This window comes from Salmo trutta, chromosome 27 (assembly GCF_901001165.1).
Source record: "Salmo trutta chromosome 27, fSalTru1.1, whole genome shotgun sequence".
In the NCBI taxonomy this organism is placed as follows: domain Eukaryota; kingdom Metazoa; phylum Chordata; class Actinopteri; order Salmoniformes; family Salmonidae; genus Salmo; species Salmo trutta.
The window spans coordinates 44,119,339-44,139,303 of NC_042983.1; the positions used below are offsets into that span (position 1 = coordinate 44,119,339).

Consider the following 19,965-nt stretch of genomic DNA (forward strand, 5'->3'; position numbering starts at 1 on the left):
TATATCGCTGCAGCTGTACACAGCCCATCTGTAAACAGCCCATCCAACCAACTACCTACCTCATCCCCATATTTGTTTTTGTTTTTCTGCACTTTTTTTCACACCAGTATTTCTACTTGCACATCTCCAGTTTAAATTGCTGAATTGTAAATACTTTGCCACTATTGACCTTTTTTTCCCCTTACCTCCTTACTTCATTTGCACACACTGTATACAGATTTTCCTGTTATTGATTGTACGTTTGTTTTACTCCATGTGTAACTCTGTGTTGTTGTATGTGTCGAACTGCTTTGCTTTATCTTGGCCAGGTCGTAGTTGTAAATGAGAACTTGTTCTCAACTAGCCTACCTGGTTAAATAAAGGTGAAATAAAATAAATAAAACCTAGGGCTCTGATCAACAGTAGTGTACTACACAGAGAATAGGGTGCCATTTGGGACTCACACTTTAATAAAGAACTTGTTCTCAACTGGCCTTCCTGGTTAAATAAAGGACTTGTTCTCAACTGGCCTTCCTGGTTAAATAAAGGACTTGTTCTCAACTGGCCTTCCTGGTTAAATAAAGGACTTGTTCTCAACTGGCCTACCTGGTTAAATTAAATAAAGGTGAAATAAAATAAATAAATAAGGGCTAAGCATTCTGTATATTATAGTCTGGACATGGACATTTCAAACGTAGTCAATAAGTCAGATCAAATTAGGTAGCCTATCAATAAGGCCTAAAAAAAACAGTGTATATTTCTAATGAACCAACAACGTGTCTTAAATAGGCTATGTCTAAATACAGTTCTAGGTAACATAATTGTTCCCCTTGCGCTATAATACAGACAAGGCAACATAGGCTGTGTTTACACAGGAAGCCAAATTCTAAAAACAATTATTTTTTTCTCTCCACCAAATGGTCTTAAGACCAATCACATCAGATCTATTCACATCAGATTTAAATTTTTTAATTTTTCCATAGCTGATCTGATTGGTCAAATGACCCATTTGTGAGAAGAGGAAAAATAAAGATCAGAATCGGCCTGCTTGTCTAAACGTAGCCTTAGACTATGGAGGTTTTTCTACACACATCCTATCTTTTCACAGGAGCTGGATGAAGATTCAATATGAAGAGAAAAAAGGAATGTCCACTGTTATACTGCTCACAAATTTATATTTTTTTTAAATTCACATCACGAAAACCGAAAACTTTCCAGATCATATGTGCAAATTCTCCAGATATAGCAGAAAAAAAATGTATTGCATGTAGCCTACGTTTTCACCATAAACCCATGGACCGTGAATCTTTCTAATATTTTACGAAATACTAGGCTCCTGTCAATGTCGTTGCCAATGTGCGAGGCTGAATAGTTTGGAGGAGAGTTTCTTTGGTAATCGGACGAGGGGTCAATCTTTGAAAATGGGGATGGATAGCCTACTTGAACAAGAAAAATGAAGTATGCAGGTACTGTATGTGAATTGTGAATAATGAAAAAGCATGAGGGGGAAGAAAAAAAAACTCCAAAATATAGCAAAGCACTCTCGGTAGACAATTTAAAAGCCCTTTATTTATAGGCTATTTGGCTAATGGCCAGGATAAAAAGCAGCAGGGATGTGTTTCTGCTGTACTGGCCTTGATTAAGGGGAAGATAGGCTATGCTTGGTTTTCTATCAAATTTTACGAAATAGGGGGGGGGGACCAATAGTTTTGTTATGCTTCTAAATACAAGATTCACCAGCACAAAAAGTCACTTCTCTAGTCCCATGGACACTGTGCATCATGACTGGGAAGGCTGTGCTTCTGCTCACTGTGCATCATGGCTGGGAAGGCTGTGCTTCTGCTCTCAATATCCACGGCATTATCAACTGTGTTACCGTTATTAAGACATGCTATTTGTAGGACTTACAACTTCCATTTTAGCGCTGCATGAAATTGTCACTTTCGCACTTGTTTTTAAGGACACACCTCAAATATTGCCACCAACCCTTCCAACTCGACGCACGTGAGCTGATGTCAGACATGTAAATTACCGAACCTGACGGTATGGCTAGAAAATACCAGTGCGTCAGTTTTTATATGTCGAAATTGCAAACTAACGTGCTTTTGACACATGTGCCTCTTTAGCGCCCGCCGAAAATAGAGCCCTGAATGATATTGTACTAATTGATAATTGATGAATCCTGAATAACTTCAATGACTATGTATATAGGGCTGGTGAAATATATACAGATATATATATATACACAGTGTGTTTGCTTGATTCAAAACAAAGTGAACAACTGCTAAGAGATAAATCTGTATGGAAAAAGGGAAAAACAGCTTTCATTTAGATAGAACATGAGAGCATAGCCTTGCTTTACCTACACTTCGTTACCGTGGCTGTCCAGAACCAGAGCGAGCAGAGTGGCGTTCATCAACTGACACAACAAGGGAAAACATATGGTAAGAAGAGACAAAACACCACCAGTTTATTCTCTGTCTCTTTATGGTAATAATAATATCCCACAGACACACTACACTACACAGCGTTAAGGCAATCTCACCGTCAGGGGAATGGCATAATGCATGCCTTTCCAGGTTTATCCTGTTCAGCCATTGTTGCTAAAAGCGAACAAGTGTCCTTGTAAGCCATCACCAGGTCTTAGGCTAACCATCTGACTTGCTGCAGAGTAAATTAAAAGCTTTAAAAGCACAAGTAGCACCAAAAGCGTTGGCAGGACTCCATATCTACTGTGGTACTAACTGGTGCAATTTAAGTGAAGCATCTGGCTGAAATAGAAGCAGGGAGGTAGAAAACCAAAGCGTACCAAGGTTTTTCCTGTCCCCTCTGTATACTGCCTGCCTGGCATGCCAATGTCAGCTCTGATTCAGTAACAGCTTGGAGTGTGTATTGTCATAGAACTCGGAGACGAGGTCTGATGCCTGACAGACTACTCTGTATGTCGAGGCTTCTCCCTCTGAGACGAGGCCTGATGCCTGACAGACTACTCTGTATGTCGAGGCTTCTCCCTCTGAGACGAGGCCTGATGCCTGACAGACTTCTCTGTATGTCGAGGCTTCTCCCTCTGAGACGAGACTGATGCCTGACAGACTACTCTGTATGTCGAGGCTTCTCCCTCTGAGACGAGACTGATGCCTGACAGACTACTCTGTATGTCGAGGCTTCTCCCTCTGAAACGAGACTGATGCCTGACAGACTACTCTGTATGTTGAGGCTTCTCCCTCTGAGACGAGGCCTGATGCCTGACAGACTACTCTGTATGTCGAGGCTTCTCCCTCTGAGACGAGGCCTGATGCCTGACAGACTACTCTGTATGTCGAGGCTTCTCCCTCTGAGACGAGGCCTGATGCCTGACAGACTACTCTGTATTTTGAGTAGTCTCTCCCTACTGACGGGTTCTCTGAGATTAGAATGTTACTGACGGGTTCACTGAGATTAGAATGTTACTGAGATTAGAATGTTACTGACTGGTTCACTGAGATTAGAATGTTACTGACTGGTTCACTGAGATTAGAATGTTACTGACTGGTTCACTGAGATTAGAATGTTACTGAGATTAGAATGTTACTGAGATTAGAATGTTACTGACGGGTTCACTGAGATTAGAATGTTACTGACGGGTTCACTGAGATTAGAATGTTACTGAGATTAGAATGTTACTGACGGGTTCACTGAGATTAGAATGTTACTGAGATTAGAATGTTACTGAGGGGTTCACTGAGATTAGAATGTTACTGAGATTAGAATGTTACTGACGTGTTCATTAGAATGTTACTGACATGTTCATTAGAATGTTACTGACGGGTTCACTGAGATTAGAATGTTACTGAGGGGTTCACTGAGATTAGAATGTTACTGAGGGGTTCACTGAGATTAGAATGTTACTGACGGGTTCGCTGAGATTAGAATGTTACTGAGGGGTTCACTGAGATTAGAATGTTACTGAGGGGTTCACTGAGATTAGAATGTTACTGAGGGGTTCACTGAGATTAGAATGTTACTGACGGGTTCATTAGAATGCTACTGACTGGTTCACTGAGATTAGAATGTTACTGAGGGGTTCACTGAGATTAGAATGTTACTGAGGGGTTCACTGAGATTAGAATGTTACTGACGGGTTCACTGAGATTAGAATGTTACTGAGGGGTTCACTGAGATTAGAATGTTACTGACTGGTTCACTGAGATTAGAATGTTACTGAGATTAGAATGTTACTGACTGGTTCACTGAGATTAGAATGTTACTGAGGGGTTCACTGAGATTAGAATGTTACTGAGGGGTTCACTGAGATTAGAATGTTACTGAGGGGTTCACTGAGATTAGAATGTTACTGAGGGGTTCACTGAGATTAGAATGTTACTGAGGGGTTCACTGAGATTAGAATGCTACTGAGGGGTTCACTGAGATTAGAATGTTACTGAGGGGTTCACTGAGATTAGAATGTTACTGACTGGTTCACTGAGATTAGAATGTTACTGACTGGTTCACTGAGATTAGAATGTTACTGACTGGTTCACTGAGATTAGAATGTTACTGAGATTAGAATGTTACTGACTGGTTCACTGAGATTAGAATGTTACTGAGGGGTTCACTGAGATTAGAATGTTACTGAGGGGTTCACTGAGATTAGAATGTTACTGAGGGGTTCACTGAGATTAGAATGTTACTGAGATTAGAATGTTACTGAGGGGTTCACTGAGATTAGAATGTTACTGAGGGGTTCACTGAGATTAGAATGTTACTGAGGGGTTCACTGAGATTAGAATGTTACTGACTGGTTCACTGAGATTAGAATGTTACTGAGGGGCTCACTGAGATTAGAATGTTACTGAGGGGTTCACTGAGATTAGAATGTTACTGAGGGGTTCACTGAGATTAGAATGTTACTGAGGGGTTCACTGAGATTAGAATGTTACTGAGATTAGAATGTTACTGAGGGGTTCACTGAGATTAGAATGTTACTGAGGGGTTCACTGAGATTAGAATGTTACTGAGGGGTTCATTAGAATGTTACTGAGGGGTTCACTGAGATTAGAATGTTACTGAGATTAGAATGTTACTGAGATTAGAATGTTACTGAGATTAGAATGTTACTGAGGGGTTCACTGAGATTAGAATGTTACTGAGGGGTTCACTGAGATTAGAATGTTACTGACGGGTTCACTGAGATTAGAATGTTACTGAGATTAGAATGTTACTGAGGGCTTCACTGAGATTAGAATGTTACTGAGGGGTTCACTGAGATTAGAATGTTACTGACGGGTTCATTAGAATGTTACTGAGGGGTTCACTGAGATTAGAATGTTACTGAGATTAGAATGTTACTGAGATTAGAATGTTACTGAGATTAGAATGTTACTGAGGGGTTCACTGAGATTAGAATGTTACTGAGGGGTTCACTGAGATTAGAATGTTACTGAGGGGTTCACTGAGATTAGAATGTTACTGACGGGTTCACTGAGATTAGAATGTTACTGAGATTAGAATGTTACTGAGATTAGAATGTTACTGAGGGGTTCACTGAGATTAGAATGTTACTGATGGGTTCACTGAGATTAGAATGTTACTGACGGGTTCACTGAGATTAGAATGTTACTGAGATTAGAATGTTACTGAGGGGATCACTGAGATTAGAATGTTACTGACAGGTTCTCTGAGATTAGAATGTTACTGACTGGTTCACTGAGATTAGAATGTTACTGAGATTAGAATGTTACTGTCAGTCAGTCAGTCAGTCAGTCAGTCAGTCAGACAGACAGACAGACAGACAGACAGACAGACAGACAGACAGACAGACAGACAGACAGACAGACAGACAGACAGACAGACAGACAGGCAAGGCAAGGCAAGGCAAGGCAAGGCAAGGCAAGGCAAGGCAAGGCAAGGCAAGGCAGTCAGACAGGCAGATGGGCAGGCAGATGGGCAGGCAGGCAGGCAGGCAGATGGGCAGGCAGACGGGCAGGGAGGCAGGCAGATGGGCAGGGAGGCAGGCAGATGGGCAGGCAGGCAGATGGGCAGGCAGGCAGGCAGATGGGCAGGCAGGCAGGCAGACGGGCAGGGAGGCAGGCAGATGGGCAGGCAGGCAGGCAGACGGGCAGGGAGGCAGGCAGATAGGCAGTCAGGCAGATGGGCAGGGAGGCAGGCAGATGGGCAGGCAGGCAGGCAGACGGGCAGGCAGGCAGGCAGACGGGCAGGCAGGCAGGCAGACGGGCAGGGAGGCAGGCAGATAGGCAGTCAGGCAGATGGGCAGGGAGGCAGGCAGATGGGCAGGCAGGCAGGCAGACGGGCAGGCAGGCAGGCAGACGGGCAGGCAGGCAGGCAGACGGGCAGGCAGGCAGGCAGACGGGCAGGCAGGTTAAAAGTGTCTTGAGTGCCCTTTATGACGCTAGTACTCCTCTTCTTCTCTTTATGAAGCTGGTACCTCTCTTCTTCTCTATATATCTTGTTATTTGTTTCCCTGCACCCAAGGGAATTGTGCTTCAGTAGTTTATCGTAGGGCTGGCTGGCAATAAAGCTCTATACCACCCCCCCACACACACACACACACACACACACTACACACACTACACACACACACTACACACACTCTCTCTCTCATAGCCATTTCTAGGTTAGACCTCAGGCCGAGGCTTTGTTGGGCCTAATGCGATTCTGCATAGTGAGGTGCTGCTGGGTGGTTAGTGTTCCATCCCAATCCTCTCCACTGGTCTGTCGTTCTATGGTCCAAATACAATAAACTTTGGAAGTGAAGTTGAATTTGTGTTTCAAGGGAGTTTGAAATATGTTTGGTTCTATTTATATGTCTGGGTTTAAGTCATGATATCAGAGTTTTTCTTTCTATTTGATTTAAAAAATATATATCTTTGAATGTAAGAAAGATGTAGTAGTCCCAGGTGGTATTTTAGATGCATATCTATAGATACTGTAGACCTACTAGTCACAATATGCGTTTTGAATAGATGGCTATTTAGTGATCATTTGACATCATTCACCCCAAATGTAACCCTCTTACTAAAAAAACTAAATAATATACATAAAAATCCCATAAAATCTGATAGCCAACGTTCAAATGTTATTTTAGAATGTAATATAATTTCACATGCACAGTGACAAAACTGTAGTGTAAATTGTAATGATTAGTATATAATAGCCCGTTCTTCAAACGTATTCAATGGATTGAGATATTCTGTTAATATTAGGAGGTGTAACACATATGAAAGGCTAACTACAGTCACTGAAGAGGAACGACACGCACATCTCTGCCCCGCTTACAAACCCGGTTTACACCTACCGAGTAGCCTAGGCTTGCTAGGTTACCAGGGCCCAAAGTCAGAGATATGTCCGTGACATGTGTTCAAGTTTAGTTTTAAAATGCATAATGGGGCCAGCTATTGTACAGTCACTTGCTCATAATCAGATTTAAAGCAGCGACATGGATTTAAGATAAATGCAACTGTCTACTGTATTAGGATATGGAGTGGGTACGTTGCTTTTTTTTAATGCGTAATGCTACGTGCCATATGCGAAATCAGCACAGACAGCAAGCCTATACAGGCCCCCACAGAATGATATAACCAACACATTTTCACTGTAGTAACTAACTATGAGAGCCTATAGCTTGCATTTCGTCTGTTTTATCATGGAATTTAGCATAAATCATCGAAGCATTGAACCAACACGCAGTTAAATCCACACATCAGTTGAGCCAACACGAGTATACTTCTAACCATAGTTATATATATATATATATATATATTTAATTTTAATCGACTTCCATAGGAAATCACTAGGCCTAAAACAGGTGTAAAATGATGGGATGATTGCAGAACGAAGACCAAGAGAGGTGCAGACTATATTATAGACGTCGTATTGCTCAGTAACTGCTATCGCAAATGTTATTTTTAACCGAGTCAAGTAACTTTTTAAAACACGAAACACTGCAATATAGTCCTAAGGAGGTCTTAAATAGTAGGATGAATTCAGCGTGAGGACCAAGATACATGCATACTATATCTGCCGTCATATTAGTGAAATAATCCTGGAGATGTATTTCTACATATGACGTTGTTTTATTAATAATATTTAAGAAAGGGACAGGACACATACAATTAGGATAGATAATTCAGAGACCACGGTACAATCGTTTTTTCTTTTTTTACTTCAGTAAAGAAAAGTTACACAAAAAAAGTGGCAAGTCTTTCAACAATAAATAATAAATAATTTTGTTTAACAGGAACAAACAAAGAAAAAAAACGGTCATTATAACTTATAACTATACACATCTTTGGGAAAGAAAAAAAACATATTCTTGAATGGACACAAACTCACACATAAAAGTCCCACGTAGCTTGTGGCAAAATAGAGGTATACCTTGTTGCAATGCTTAAGTAGGCCTACTTGGGCTTTATCATGGAGATAATAACAAAATAATTGAAAAGCAATATTTGCAATCCCCTCCAAACGGCATCAGATCAGGAGGAGAATCTCAGGTCAATTTATTTTATAGAAACAGAATAGCCAGTCATTTGTTTGTATATTCAAACGTTATGCACAACAATGCGCAAATGTAGAACCAGATTTCATCTTCAATAATAAAGTTCATATTTTTCCTAGAGGTCCATGGGTCCAGGAGTGTATGTATGTATGGTGTTGTATTATTATTATTTATTTATTTTGTCAAACTGTTACCAGGAGTTTCCAACGGGCAGCACCAGTCGTGGTTGACGTAGTGAGATCTACACATCTCGCTACGCATGAGTCGCAGACACTTTATGGTGCAGGCAGTTGCGCTCTCCACCGCTCTCTCCACCGCTCTCTCCACCGCTCTCCACCGCTCTCTCCACCGCTCTCTCCACCGCTCTCCACCGCTCTCTCCAACGCTCTCTCCACCGCTCTCCACCGCTCTCTCCACCGCTCCTGGAAACACGCTCTTCTTCTAGGGCTCTATTCAAACCGTATAGCTGACGTTCAGCGTTGCAGCGGCAATGTTCCCCGCGTTAGCGGAGACTGCATTCATGGTAATCGCTGCATATGTCAGCTAAATAGGAAATTAGCTTGAAATGTCTATCGCGCAATATGTAACGCTTTAGCAACACAGATTGAATAGAGCCCATAGACTGCTCCATTGTCCTCTCATGTCCTCTTCTCCAGGGTTGTTTTTTTGCGGCGGCGTGGACAGACGGACGTATGACGGACATATGGACAGATCTAGATAGGTTAATAATCCATGATTGTCTTCACAGTGTAAAACTACAACCAGTAGTTGTTAAAGAGGCTTCGTGCAGTTGCATGAGGAGGATTCTCTTTAATCTCTCAGTTCGAATGAAATCAACAAGAGAGTGACATTTTTGTTTCTTTCAACCCCGAGTCATTTTTGTTTCTTCTCTCTCTCTCAGTTGTCAGTCAGTCCGCCCTCCCTTTGCCCAACTAGCATCACTTCATCATCAGTCAGAAATATGACAATAGTCTAACGTAGTCTACAGTCGGTCACCGAGGCCCTACGCCTCTATAGGGCTCGAAACCATGCTGTTGGGTGTGTCTGGAAGTTGGGATGACATCGAGGCGACTTCGCTCCCTGTCGAGTTGGAACCAGGTCCTCCTTCCGAAAAATGGACCTGAACAAAACAAATGAACAATGTAATATATAAGATTACATTATTCAACATATCAATTTAAATATATTTTAGACAATACAATAGAATAAATCCACATATCGACCTCAATACGACCTATATTAATAGCCTAATTTACAGAAAATAATATCAAATATTATAAACTTAAAATGACAATAACCTAACTTTTACTCTAATGTTACTGTAATCGTTATTCGTGATTTCGTTCACACTGTCTAGCAGACAGACAGTTTAGTAATATAGTACAGTCTACGGTCTCCTCTACCTGGACTCACCAGCTGTGTTAATGTACAGTCTATGGTCTCCTCTACCTGGACTCACCAGCTGTGTTAATGTACAGTCTACAGTCTCCTCTACCTGGACTCAACAGCTGTGTTAATGTACAGTCTACTGTTTCCTCTACCTGGACTCACCAGCTGTGTTAATGTACAGTCTACTGTTTCCTCTACCTGGACTCACCAGTACAGTCTACGGTCTCCTCTACCTGGACTCACCAGTACAGTCTACGGTCTCCTCTACCTGGACTCACCAGCTGTGTTAATGTACAGTCTACGGTCTCCTCTACCTGGACTCACCAGCTGTGTTAAAGTACAGTCTACTGTTTCCTCTATCTGGACTCACCAGTACAGTCTACTGTCTCCTCTACCTGGACTCACCAGCTGTGTTAATGTACAGTCTACGGTCTCCTCTACCTGGACTCACCAGTACAGTCTACGGTCTCCTCTACCTGGACTCACCAGTACAGTCTACGGTCTCCTCTACCTGGACTCATCAGCTGTGTTAATGTACAGTCTACGGTCTCCTCTACCTGGACTCACCAGCTGTGTTAATGTACAGACTACGGTCTCCTCACCAGCTGTGTTAATGTACAGTCTACAGTCTCCTCTACCTGGACTCACCAGCTGTGTTAATGTACAGTCTACTGTCTCCTCTACCTGGACTCACCAGTACAGTCTACGGTCTCCTCTACCTGGACTCACCAGCTGTGTTAATGTACAGTCTACGGTCTCCTCTACCTGGACTCACCAGCTGTGTTAATGTACAGTCTATGGTCTCCTCTACCTGGACTCACCAGTACAGTCTACGGTCTCCTCTACCTGGACTCACCAGTACAGTCTACGGTCTCCTCTACCTGGACTCACCAGTACAGTCTACGGTTCTCCTCTACCCGGACTCACCAGCTGTGTTAATGTACAGTCTACGGTCGCCTCTACCTGGACTCACCAGTACAGTCTACGGTCTCCTCTACCTGGACTCACCAGTACAGTCTACGGTTCTCCTCTACCCGGACTCACCAGCTGTGTTAATGTACAGTCTACGGTCTCCTCTACCTGGACTCACCAGCTGTGTTAATGTACAGTCTACGGTCTCCTCTACCTGGACTCACTAGCTGTGTTAATGTACAGTCTACGGTCTCCTCACCAGCTGTGTTAATGTACAGTCTACGGTCTCCTCTACCTGGACTCACCAGCTGTGTTAATGTACAGTCTATGGTCTCCTCTACCTGGACTAACCAGCTGTGTTAAAGTACAGTCTACGGTCTCCTCTACCTGGACTCACCAGCTGTGTTAATGTACAGTCTACGGTCTCCTCTACCTGGACTCACCAGCTGTGTTAAAGTACAGTCTACGGTCTCCTCTACCTGGACTCACCAGCTGTGTTAAAGTACAGTCTACGGTCTCCTCACCAGCTGTGTTAAAGTACAGTCTACGGTCTCCTCACCAGCTGTGTTAATGTACAGTCTACGGTCTCCTCACCAGCTGTGTTAAAGTACAGTCTACGGTCTCCTCTACCTGGACTCACCAGTTGTTGAAACGCGGGTTGATCCATGTCACTCTGCAACGCGAAGTCACTAAGGACCTTCCAAGGCGGCTGGTAACTCTGCACCTCCACTGGGTTAGCCTGTAAACCACCGTCGTGTCTCTCCGGGCTGGCCGCCACCATCGGAGTGCCCGTCATTCCCTGGATATTCTGCAGATAGTCCCAGAGAAACTGATCGTCATATAAAGTTTAAAATTAGCACGTCAACATTAACCCAACAACATAAACACAACATTAGGTATTTAGAATATGATGGAAATGTTTATGCGTAACGATCATGTTGACACGTGTGTGTGTGTGTGTGTGTGTGTGAGTGTGTGTGTGTGTGTGTGTGGCCTAAATAAATAAAAAATAATAGCAAGTTATGCGCCTGCGTGTGGATATATCTCACGCATCCACAGGCAGACGTATAGGACCGTGTCTCCGTTTCTATTTCACCTCAAATTATTTCATGAAAACAAATGACCAGACAAGAATAGAAGTATTATAATGAAACAGTTACAACAGCTACCAGCATTTTCCGACCGATAAGAACACCACTGTTTTGAATCCTTTATTGAAATAAAGATCAGACAGGGTCCTCACCGTTTTGTCGTTGGGCTGTTGTTGCTGTAACTGTTTCATCAGAATACTCCTCTTCTTGTCCTTGCAACGCTTGTTTTGGAACCAGACCCGGATGACTCGGGGACTGAGACCGGTCATCTCGACAAGCTGCTCCTTCATCAGAGCGTCTGGTCGGGGATTTGCGTTGTAGCAGGTCCGCAACGTGTGGAGCTGTTTTTCGTTAAGAACAGTCCGGACGCGTGTTGTCTTCTCCGGTTGTTTGTGAACGTGTGGTCGGAGCACGGGTTGTCTGGCTGATATTGGTTCTGCTGTTGAGAAACAGAAAAGGAAATACAAAATAAAATATTATTTATCAGGTATATAAAGACACTGTGTTGGATACTAAAATTGAGATTACAAAAACGTAGACTCTGAAAAGTATACCAGTACAGTAACTCATGGTAGCCTCCAAAACAGCACCTAGTATGGAGTATCCATTCAGCGTGATGTTATCCGGGTCTCATGGTAATGTGTTATTACATCAGCTATCAACCAACTCTATGCTTGACCTATCATTATCACTGCTGTTCGCATTTCAGTTGTCCAAACTTATATTAGGCCTACATTTTTTTCCATTGAAGTCACTGAGCGTTTGGGCCAGTAACAGGAAAGGTTGCTGGATCGAATCCACGAGCTGACAAGGTAAAATAAAACACAAAAAAAATCTGTCGTTCTACCCGGTGAGCAAGGCTGTTCCACCGGGAGCGGAAAACGTGGATGTCGATTTTAGACAGCCCCCCCTCGCCGCATCTCTCTGATTCAGAGGGGTTGGGTTAAACGCGGAAGACACATTTCGGTTGTATGCATTCAGTTGTACAACTGTTTAGGTATCCCCCCTTTCCCATTTGATAGACAGTGTTTAAAATGTCATTTAAATCAACAACAAGAGAAAGAGCATTGTCATGTATCATAGTTTATAGAGATAGCCTACCACTGGGATTTTGAATGAACACCTAACATCGTTACCTTATTACGCATGGATAGGCTATACTTAGATATTAGCCTCTATATCATTTATTTTTTACTTTTAGTGAAAGTGCATTCATGTCACTTTTAGCATATATGTCTAAATTACTTGTATTGGAAAAGGGGGTCAATATTTTGCTGCGTTAAACGTGGACCATGGCGCAGGCAATGGGAAAGAGTGAACTGTCAAATACGTTGTTTTAAAAATATATATATGTATTTATAGATACATAAAAGTCGAAAAGGATTCTCACTAGATTGGTACAATACCTTTTAATTTAATAATTCAATTAAGAACGAAGTCTCGTCAAAATATTGCTGTGGCCATCTGCCCGAGCTTCGGTTATCTAGTCTGTTTTTCAATCCGGCCATAACGTCAGCACTAACTGTGACTATCGGTTACACATAGGCCTAACATGTATGCAGTCTGAGGAAATAGTACATCCGACAATATAAAGTGCATGGCCAACTAACTGGGCTTGTCTAATTCACCCTAAAGAGCCACATAATACAATCACATCATATATTGTGACACGTTTACATTTAATCAAGGCTTTAGGCCCCTTAAATTTCAGTACAAACACGATATATCATTTTCATCTTTATATATGTAGACTGGCGATACTTCCGAAACATCTAACCAAGTCAAACAAACAAACAAACACCATTTATATTCCCTCATAATTCAACTGGAACTATGTAAAGAAAGCCGTTGTTCACATATTCTCCCTCTTGTGAGGTACCTTGACAAAGAGCACTAGCAAATGCGAATGATTTCATAAGTGACATGCACCACACTATTGACCTAATAATAATCAAATATATACAATACAATACAAATATATACAATGTATACAATCACAAATGAGGATTTTTTAATTTTTTATTAATTAAAGGTTTAATTAATACATTTTTTTTTTAAATCCTCATTTGTGATTCACAATAACTTCGTGCCGCTTATTGTATCAAGTAATGTAGGCTATATATATATTCATGACATATAAACAACTATATTAGCCAATAGTAATATAGGCTATATATATATATATTCATGATTTATAAACAACTATATTAGCCAATAGTAATATAGGCTATATATATATATATTCATGATGTATAAACAACTATATTAGCCAATAGTAATATAGGCTATATATATATATTCATGACATATAAACAACTATATTAGCCAATAGAAATATAAGCTATATTAATGACATATAAACAACTATAATAGCCAATAGAAATATAGGCTATATATATATATATATATATATATATATTCATGACATATAAACAACTATATTAGCCAATAGTAATATAGGCTATATATATATATATATATATATATATATATATATATATATATATATATATATATATATATATATATATATATATATATATATATATATATATATATATATATTCATGACATATAAACAACTATATTAGCCAATAGATGCGCAAATCATATTCAGATGATTCCAGAATGTATTTAGAGTTAAACGTGTTCATTGAAACGCAGCCCCTACTGTTGAAATAAACTCGCTACATCAAGACAAGATACTCCCATGAAACGTTTCGTGGTATCTGTTTATATATATATGTTCGTATTGTGTCACGGACATTGGAAAAACGCAGACCAATTAAAAAAAACGTTTTTATCGACGATGTTACTATACATTCATCGGTGTCTTTATGTGCTCAATATTAACAGCCTGTATTCACAAAGAATGCCCGTTGTCTGAAAACAAAGTTTTCAACTAATACATCATCAACCAAATGACCAAACACCAACAACACATATACAAGCCAACTGAAAGCAACAACAACAACAACAACAAAACAACCCTTGCCATTGATATAAATTGTTAACCTACCTGCCATTTGTAAAGGTCTGGCCGGGTGGAGGGGGCTGAGGGGGTCTCCGACGCCCATTGTTGCCCGCTCCACGACGTCATGGTCGGCCCGGCAGAACAAGCCATCCTCCCTCAGAGCGAACTCGTCCCCCGGGATGAGCTGTCGGCTGCAGGCCACACACCGAAAACACTCGATATGGTACACCTTGGAGCGAGCTCTCATCACGAAGTCATTCTTGCTGAAACCGATGTTACATTTAGCGCATTTTATCCCGTATAACCTAGAGAGGGGTTAGGAGAGAGAGATTGGGTGACCGGTTAGAGAGTCAGCTAACGGTGTCACCAAGGCCCACTGTTAGGCTAATACTGTCTCTGGGCAGCAGACATAATAGGACAAGCAGAAGGGCAGATTTTTTTTTATTAAAGCAGGAATGTTAGACCTGAATATTTAGTTATGTTTATACCACATGAGATGACTTGAAACCCGTGTAAAATAGTACATTAGTAAAAACAAAGCACAGACCTATTCTGTGGTAACAGAGAAGAATGGAACAAATATCATGAGCGTAGAGATATAGACCCTAGTATAACTCTAAATATTCCTAGAAGACTTATTGTAACATTATTATGATTATAATTATTATTTACATTACACGCGATAAAGCTACAAATCATAAAAATTAAAATAAATTAATCTAAATTCAATTGTAGACTAGTTGTAGGTCGTCCAATGTATTTGGCCAATTATATGTTATTAAAATCGGATCTATTGACTCACGTTATGGTCATCAATGCAGCAAAATAATATTGCTATAAGGTTACATTAAATAATATGTTTCTAAAAAAAAAAAAAAAAACGTTTGTATTGAATATGCTAACGTGTTCAACATGTAGCCTCATGTTCTGTCATAACTGTATTAGTCCTGATGTGGTTTCAACAATATATTTATTGTCTTTTTATCAATAGAAAACCTAGTTGTGGTTTATTGCTGGTAACTTTATGATTATAATGGCAATACAATAACCAGCTCACATGCAATTATGCTAATCATCGATATTAACCCTCATGTAGTCTGAAAATATAAAATAGATATTTTTAATAGTAGAATATATAAATATTACCTACTTTAAAAATAGAGTTTTCCCGACCATTCAGATATGATAGTGAGGGTAAAATAAAATGTTCACGTCCCATGTATAACCATGTTATGATAAGATAGACAGTTAATACGTGAAATGTGTCAAGCAGTCAATCAATAATAAACAATGTTTTTTAACCACTATGATATTCATAACATACAGCTCTTACCTAACATAGTCTCTTTTACAGTAGGTTTTCCCGTCTCGGACAAAGCAGGTACAAGACTCGTCCAGATACTGATTACACTCCGCACACTTCAAACAGGCAGCGTGCCACTCGAGGTCCGGAGAGACCCGCAGAATATACTGGTCATGGATCTGGTCCCCACAGCCGACACACAGCGAGATCAGCCGCTTTTCTGGAGAACCAAGTCAGGAGAAAAATATTACAATATATATATATATATATATATATATATATATTAGGAGGATTCTAAGGATTATATTGAGTATAATGACTGTCCCATAGTGATGTCGTCAGAAGAGGGTTCTACATTTGCCGTTGAGAACAAACATCTATTCAACAAGGGGAAAATACTATAATCGACAAAATGTCAACAACAACCATATTATTAATAATAATAATAACATGAATTACTTATTTGTTTTAATTCATTATATATAATATACATTGTTTATGAACGATAATACCATTATTTATGAATGTTCTATAGACTAGTTTTAAATGCGCACTGCTATTCAATGATCTAAAGTAACTTTACAGGCATTGAAACGGTGTATCCTTGAGATCGGAAACGTTTTCATTAAATGGAACCTGCTACGACAATAAACTTTGTACAAACCGGTGACAAACTGCAAAGAAAACAAATCGACTTACAAATGAGTCTAATTTAGCCTCAGTTTTGCATCACTTAGTATAGAATAGAATAGAATAGAATAGACACTTGATTTGAATGGTATCCCGAGCCAAAACCAGCTCCACTTACTTTTTGGTGGATCCCCCATATCGCCCATGTCCAAGAAGTAAGGCGGCGTAAGGTCCACTTTAAAAACGTGGTGCAACAGTTTTGAAGCTGGTTGTTTTTCCTCCGGACTGCGGGTATAGAGCAGTCGCCTGTGTACCGACCGGTGCTGGCTGATTATTAACCGGGTGTTGCAGCCGGACTTGTTCAGCCACAGAGTAGCTGTGTTAGTCGGTGGAGAAGGGCGGCGGGAGGGGGGGGGGGTGGGTGTGAGAGTCTGTTCTCCGGTGCCTTGGTCCTTGTGCTGTGATGGTGCACGCTAGTCTCTATCTCCCACTCAAACTCCCTTGCGCCAACTCTACTCTATCGCCATCGGGCTGACGTAGGACACCGAAACGTCATCTTTATTGGGATGCTGATTGGTTATGAATAAAGGAGCAGCTGTTGCTGTTCGCCCAGTCCAAGTACATGTCTACCCGGCTTCTATTCTGTATCACATATACCTCAGTCCAACTACCGTTCTACCCGGCTTCTATTCTGTATCAGATATACCTCAATCCAACTACCCGGCTTCTATTCTGTATCAGATATACCTCAATCCAACTACCCGTCCTACCCGGCTTCTATTCTGTATCAGATATACCTGAATCCAACTACCCGTCCTACCCGGCTCCTATTCTGGATCAGTCCAATTACCCGTCCTACCCGGCTCCTATTCTGGATCAGTCCAACTACCCGTCCTACCTGGTTCCTATTCTGGATCAGTCCAACTACCCGTCCTACCCGGCTCCTACTCTGGATCAGTCCATATATCTTTTTTTCTACGTTGTCATTGATATTAAATTATGAATTTGCATTTTCGAGTCCACAAAACACAGTTCAACAAAGCCATAGGTTACGAGTCTCCCGCATATTTTTTCGACGGTAGACTACAGCCTACATGTTTGGGTATGCCATTTTATATAGGCCTGTTACGATTTACGTTATTTCTTTTGGACAGGGAATCAACGTAGCATGCAAGGATGTATAATATACCTTATCTGGGTGAACGTCCGGGGCGGCAGGTAGTCTACTGGTTAGAGAGTTGGACCAGTAACCGACAGGTTGCTGGATCGAATCCCCGAGCTGTCAAAGTAAAAATCTATCGTTCTACACCTGAATGAGGCAATTAATTAACCCCGTCATTTTAAATAAGAATTTGTTCTTAACTGACTTAAATAAAGGTTATTTAAAAAAACATATTATTATAATAAAAAACGTTGTTGTCCATCACATTACTTATTACCTTGCATTTTGTGGTCATCTACTATACCTAAAAGGCTATATCTTTACATTTAATTGTACATTTTGTTTGTTAAAAAAGGATCCCGAATTACTCACATTACTCACCAATATTGAAATGATATCACCACAAACAAAAAGTAAGCATGGTTTTATACAGTTTTGTCTTGGGAAAATATTGCTAGTTTTCTCTATGTATTTTACAGACATGGTCATAAATGTGATTAAAATCAATATTACAGTGTTTCGTCAGACTGCAGGGTTGTTAACCCAACCGTCATTAGCATATATAATTACACATAATGACAGCCCTTAAACGCGACGCGACACGGGCTGGAATACAAACTCACATTGTAGGGCATCAGATAATAACAGAGTAGAGAAGGAGACAACATGGGACGGGAGGGCATAATGAGTTCTCTCAGTAGGTACAGGCTACGCCTGGACAAGCATTTTCAATAGGATGCTTTTGTGGTTTTTTTTCTTCTTTTTTTTTTTTGTATTATAATTTGTTGACCAATCAGTTTAGTTAATATATCCGATTTATTGGCCAACAATAAAAAAAAAGGTTGAAATAAGTCTATTCAACATTCCTCAATACAAAATCTACGCTTACAGATCGGAACGTGACGATCATATTTCTATTTCTGTATATGGACTAGACTACAACATCTCCGATTCTGATTAAACAACCTTTGGTCGATGTCTGAATAGCTCACCAGGCCAGCAGTGAAAGAGTTTAGGAACCAACGGGGCATAGTAGACCAAAACACGCCCTCTTGTGTTAGCTGGATGGCCCTATTTAGCAACCCTTTAACCTTGCACACAAAGACACATACAGGCCATAATGTAGACTGCTGGTGACCTCTATATCCTTATTCTGAGTAGGCTTTCATTCACAGGCAGGTGTCATTTTAGTATCGCAAGGCCATAAGGACTAATAGACATGGTAGACAGTGCAATATAATTGCATTACTTTCCCTCTGAAAAGGTTTTTTTTTTCTTTTTTTTCTGGAGAGTATATTAAAACCCTGGATGCAGTCTGGAGAAAATATTTTTGGAGTGTCAGGTAGAAGGGGAGGTAGGGAGAGAGAAGTGATGGAGAGAGAAGTGATGGAGAAAGAGAGAGAGAGAGAGAGAGAGAGAGAGAGAGAGAGAGAGAGAGAGAAGTGATGGAGAGAGAGAGAGAGAAGTGATGGAGAAAGAGAGAGAGAGAGAGAGAGAGAGAGAGAGAAGTGATGGAGAGAGAGAGAGAGGTGATAAAGAGAGAGAGAGAGAGAGAGAGGGGAGAGAGAGAGAGACAGGGAGAGAGAGAGAGAGAGAGAGAGAGAGAGAAGTGATGGAGAGAGAGAGAGAGAAGTGATGGAGAAAGAGAGAGAGAGAGAGAGAGAGAGAGAGAGAGAGAGAAGTGATGGAGAGAGAGAGAGAGAAGTGATGGAGAAAGAGAGAGAGAGAGAGAGAGAGAGAGAGAGAAGTGATGGAGAGAGAGAGAGGTGATAAAGAGAGAGAGAGAGAGAGAGAGGGAGAGAGAGAGAGACAGGGAGAGAGAGAGAGAGAGAGAGAGAGAGAGAGAGAGAGAAGTGATGGAGAGAGAGAGAGAGAAGTGATGGAGAAAGAGAGAGAGAGAGAGAGAGAGAGAGAGAGAGAGAGAGAGAGAAGTGATGGAGAGAGAGAGAGAGGTGATAAAGAGAGAGAGAGAGAGAGAGAGGGAGAGAGAGAGAGACAGGGAGAGAGAGAGAGAGAAGTGATGAAGAG

The 19,965-nt window shown here is 40.9% G+C and overlaps 1 protein-coding gene across 4 annotated transcripts; it reads right to left on the reverse strand.

Annotated features, from left to right (window-relative positions):
* Positions 1-8,054: 8,054 nt before the first annotated feature.
* LOC115165047 (insulin gene enhancer protein isl-1) lies at positions 8,055-17,173 on the reverse strand. Of its 4 annotated transcripts, none has more exons than XM_029718076.1 (6): positions 16,954-17,173; positions 16,176-16,365; positions 14,888-15,147; positions 12,021-12,304; positions 11,418-11,606; positions 8,055-9,596 (listed from the first exon to the last, which is right to left on the reverse strand). In XM_029718076.1, the coding sequence occupies exons 1-6, from the start codon at positions 16,979-16,981 to the stop codon at positions 9,480-9,482; spliced, it is 1,068 nt and encodes a 355-aa protein (XP_029573936.1). In that variant the 5' UTR covers positions 16,982-17,173; the 3' UTR covers positions 8,055-9,479. The 4 variants fall into 4 exon arrangements, with proteins under 4 accessions (XP_029573936.1, XP_029573935.1, XP_029573938.1 ...); XM_029718075.1 differs by having other exon boundaries at positions 12,021-12,307; XM_029718078.1 differs by having other exon boundaries at positions 8,056-9,596; positions 11,418-11,585.
* Positions 17,174-19,965: the final 2,792 nt, after the last annotated feature.

What these genes read in the sequence shown, in the direction of transcription:
- LOC115165047 (XM_029718075.1), bottom strand. Translation starts at nt 16,981, where the DNA reads ATGGGCGATATGGGGGATCCACCAAAAA. An exon ending in TATGGGGGATCCACCAAAAA is followed by an intron (nt 16,366 to 16,953) that starts GTAAGTGGAGCT and finishes TTGGTTCTCCAG; the next exon opens with AAAAGCGGCTGATCTCGCTG. An exon ending in AACCCGCGTTTCAACAACTG is followed by an intron (nt 9,597 to 11,417) that starts GTGAGTCCAGGT and finishes TGTTTTGTTCAG; the next exon opens with GTCCATTTTTCGGAAGGAGG.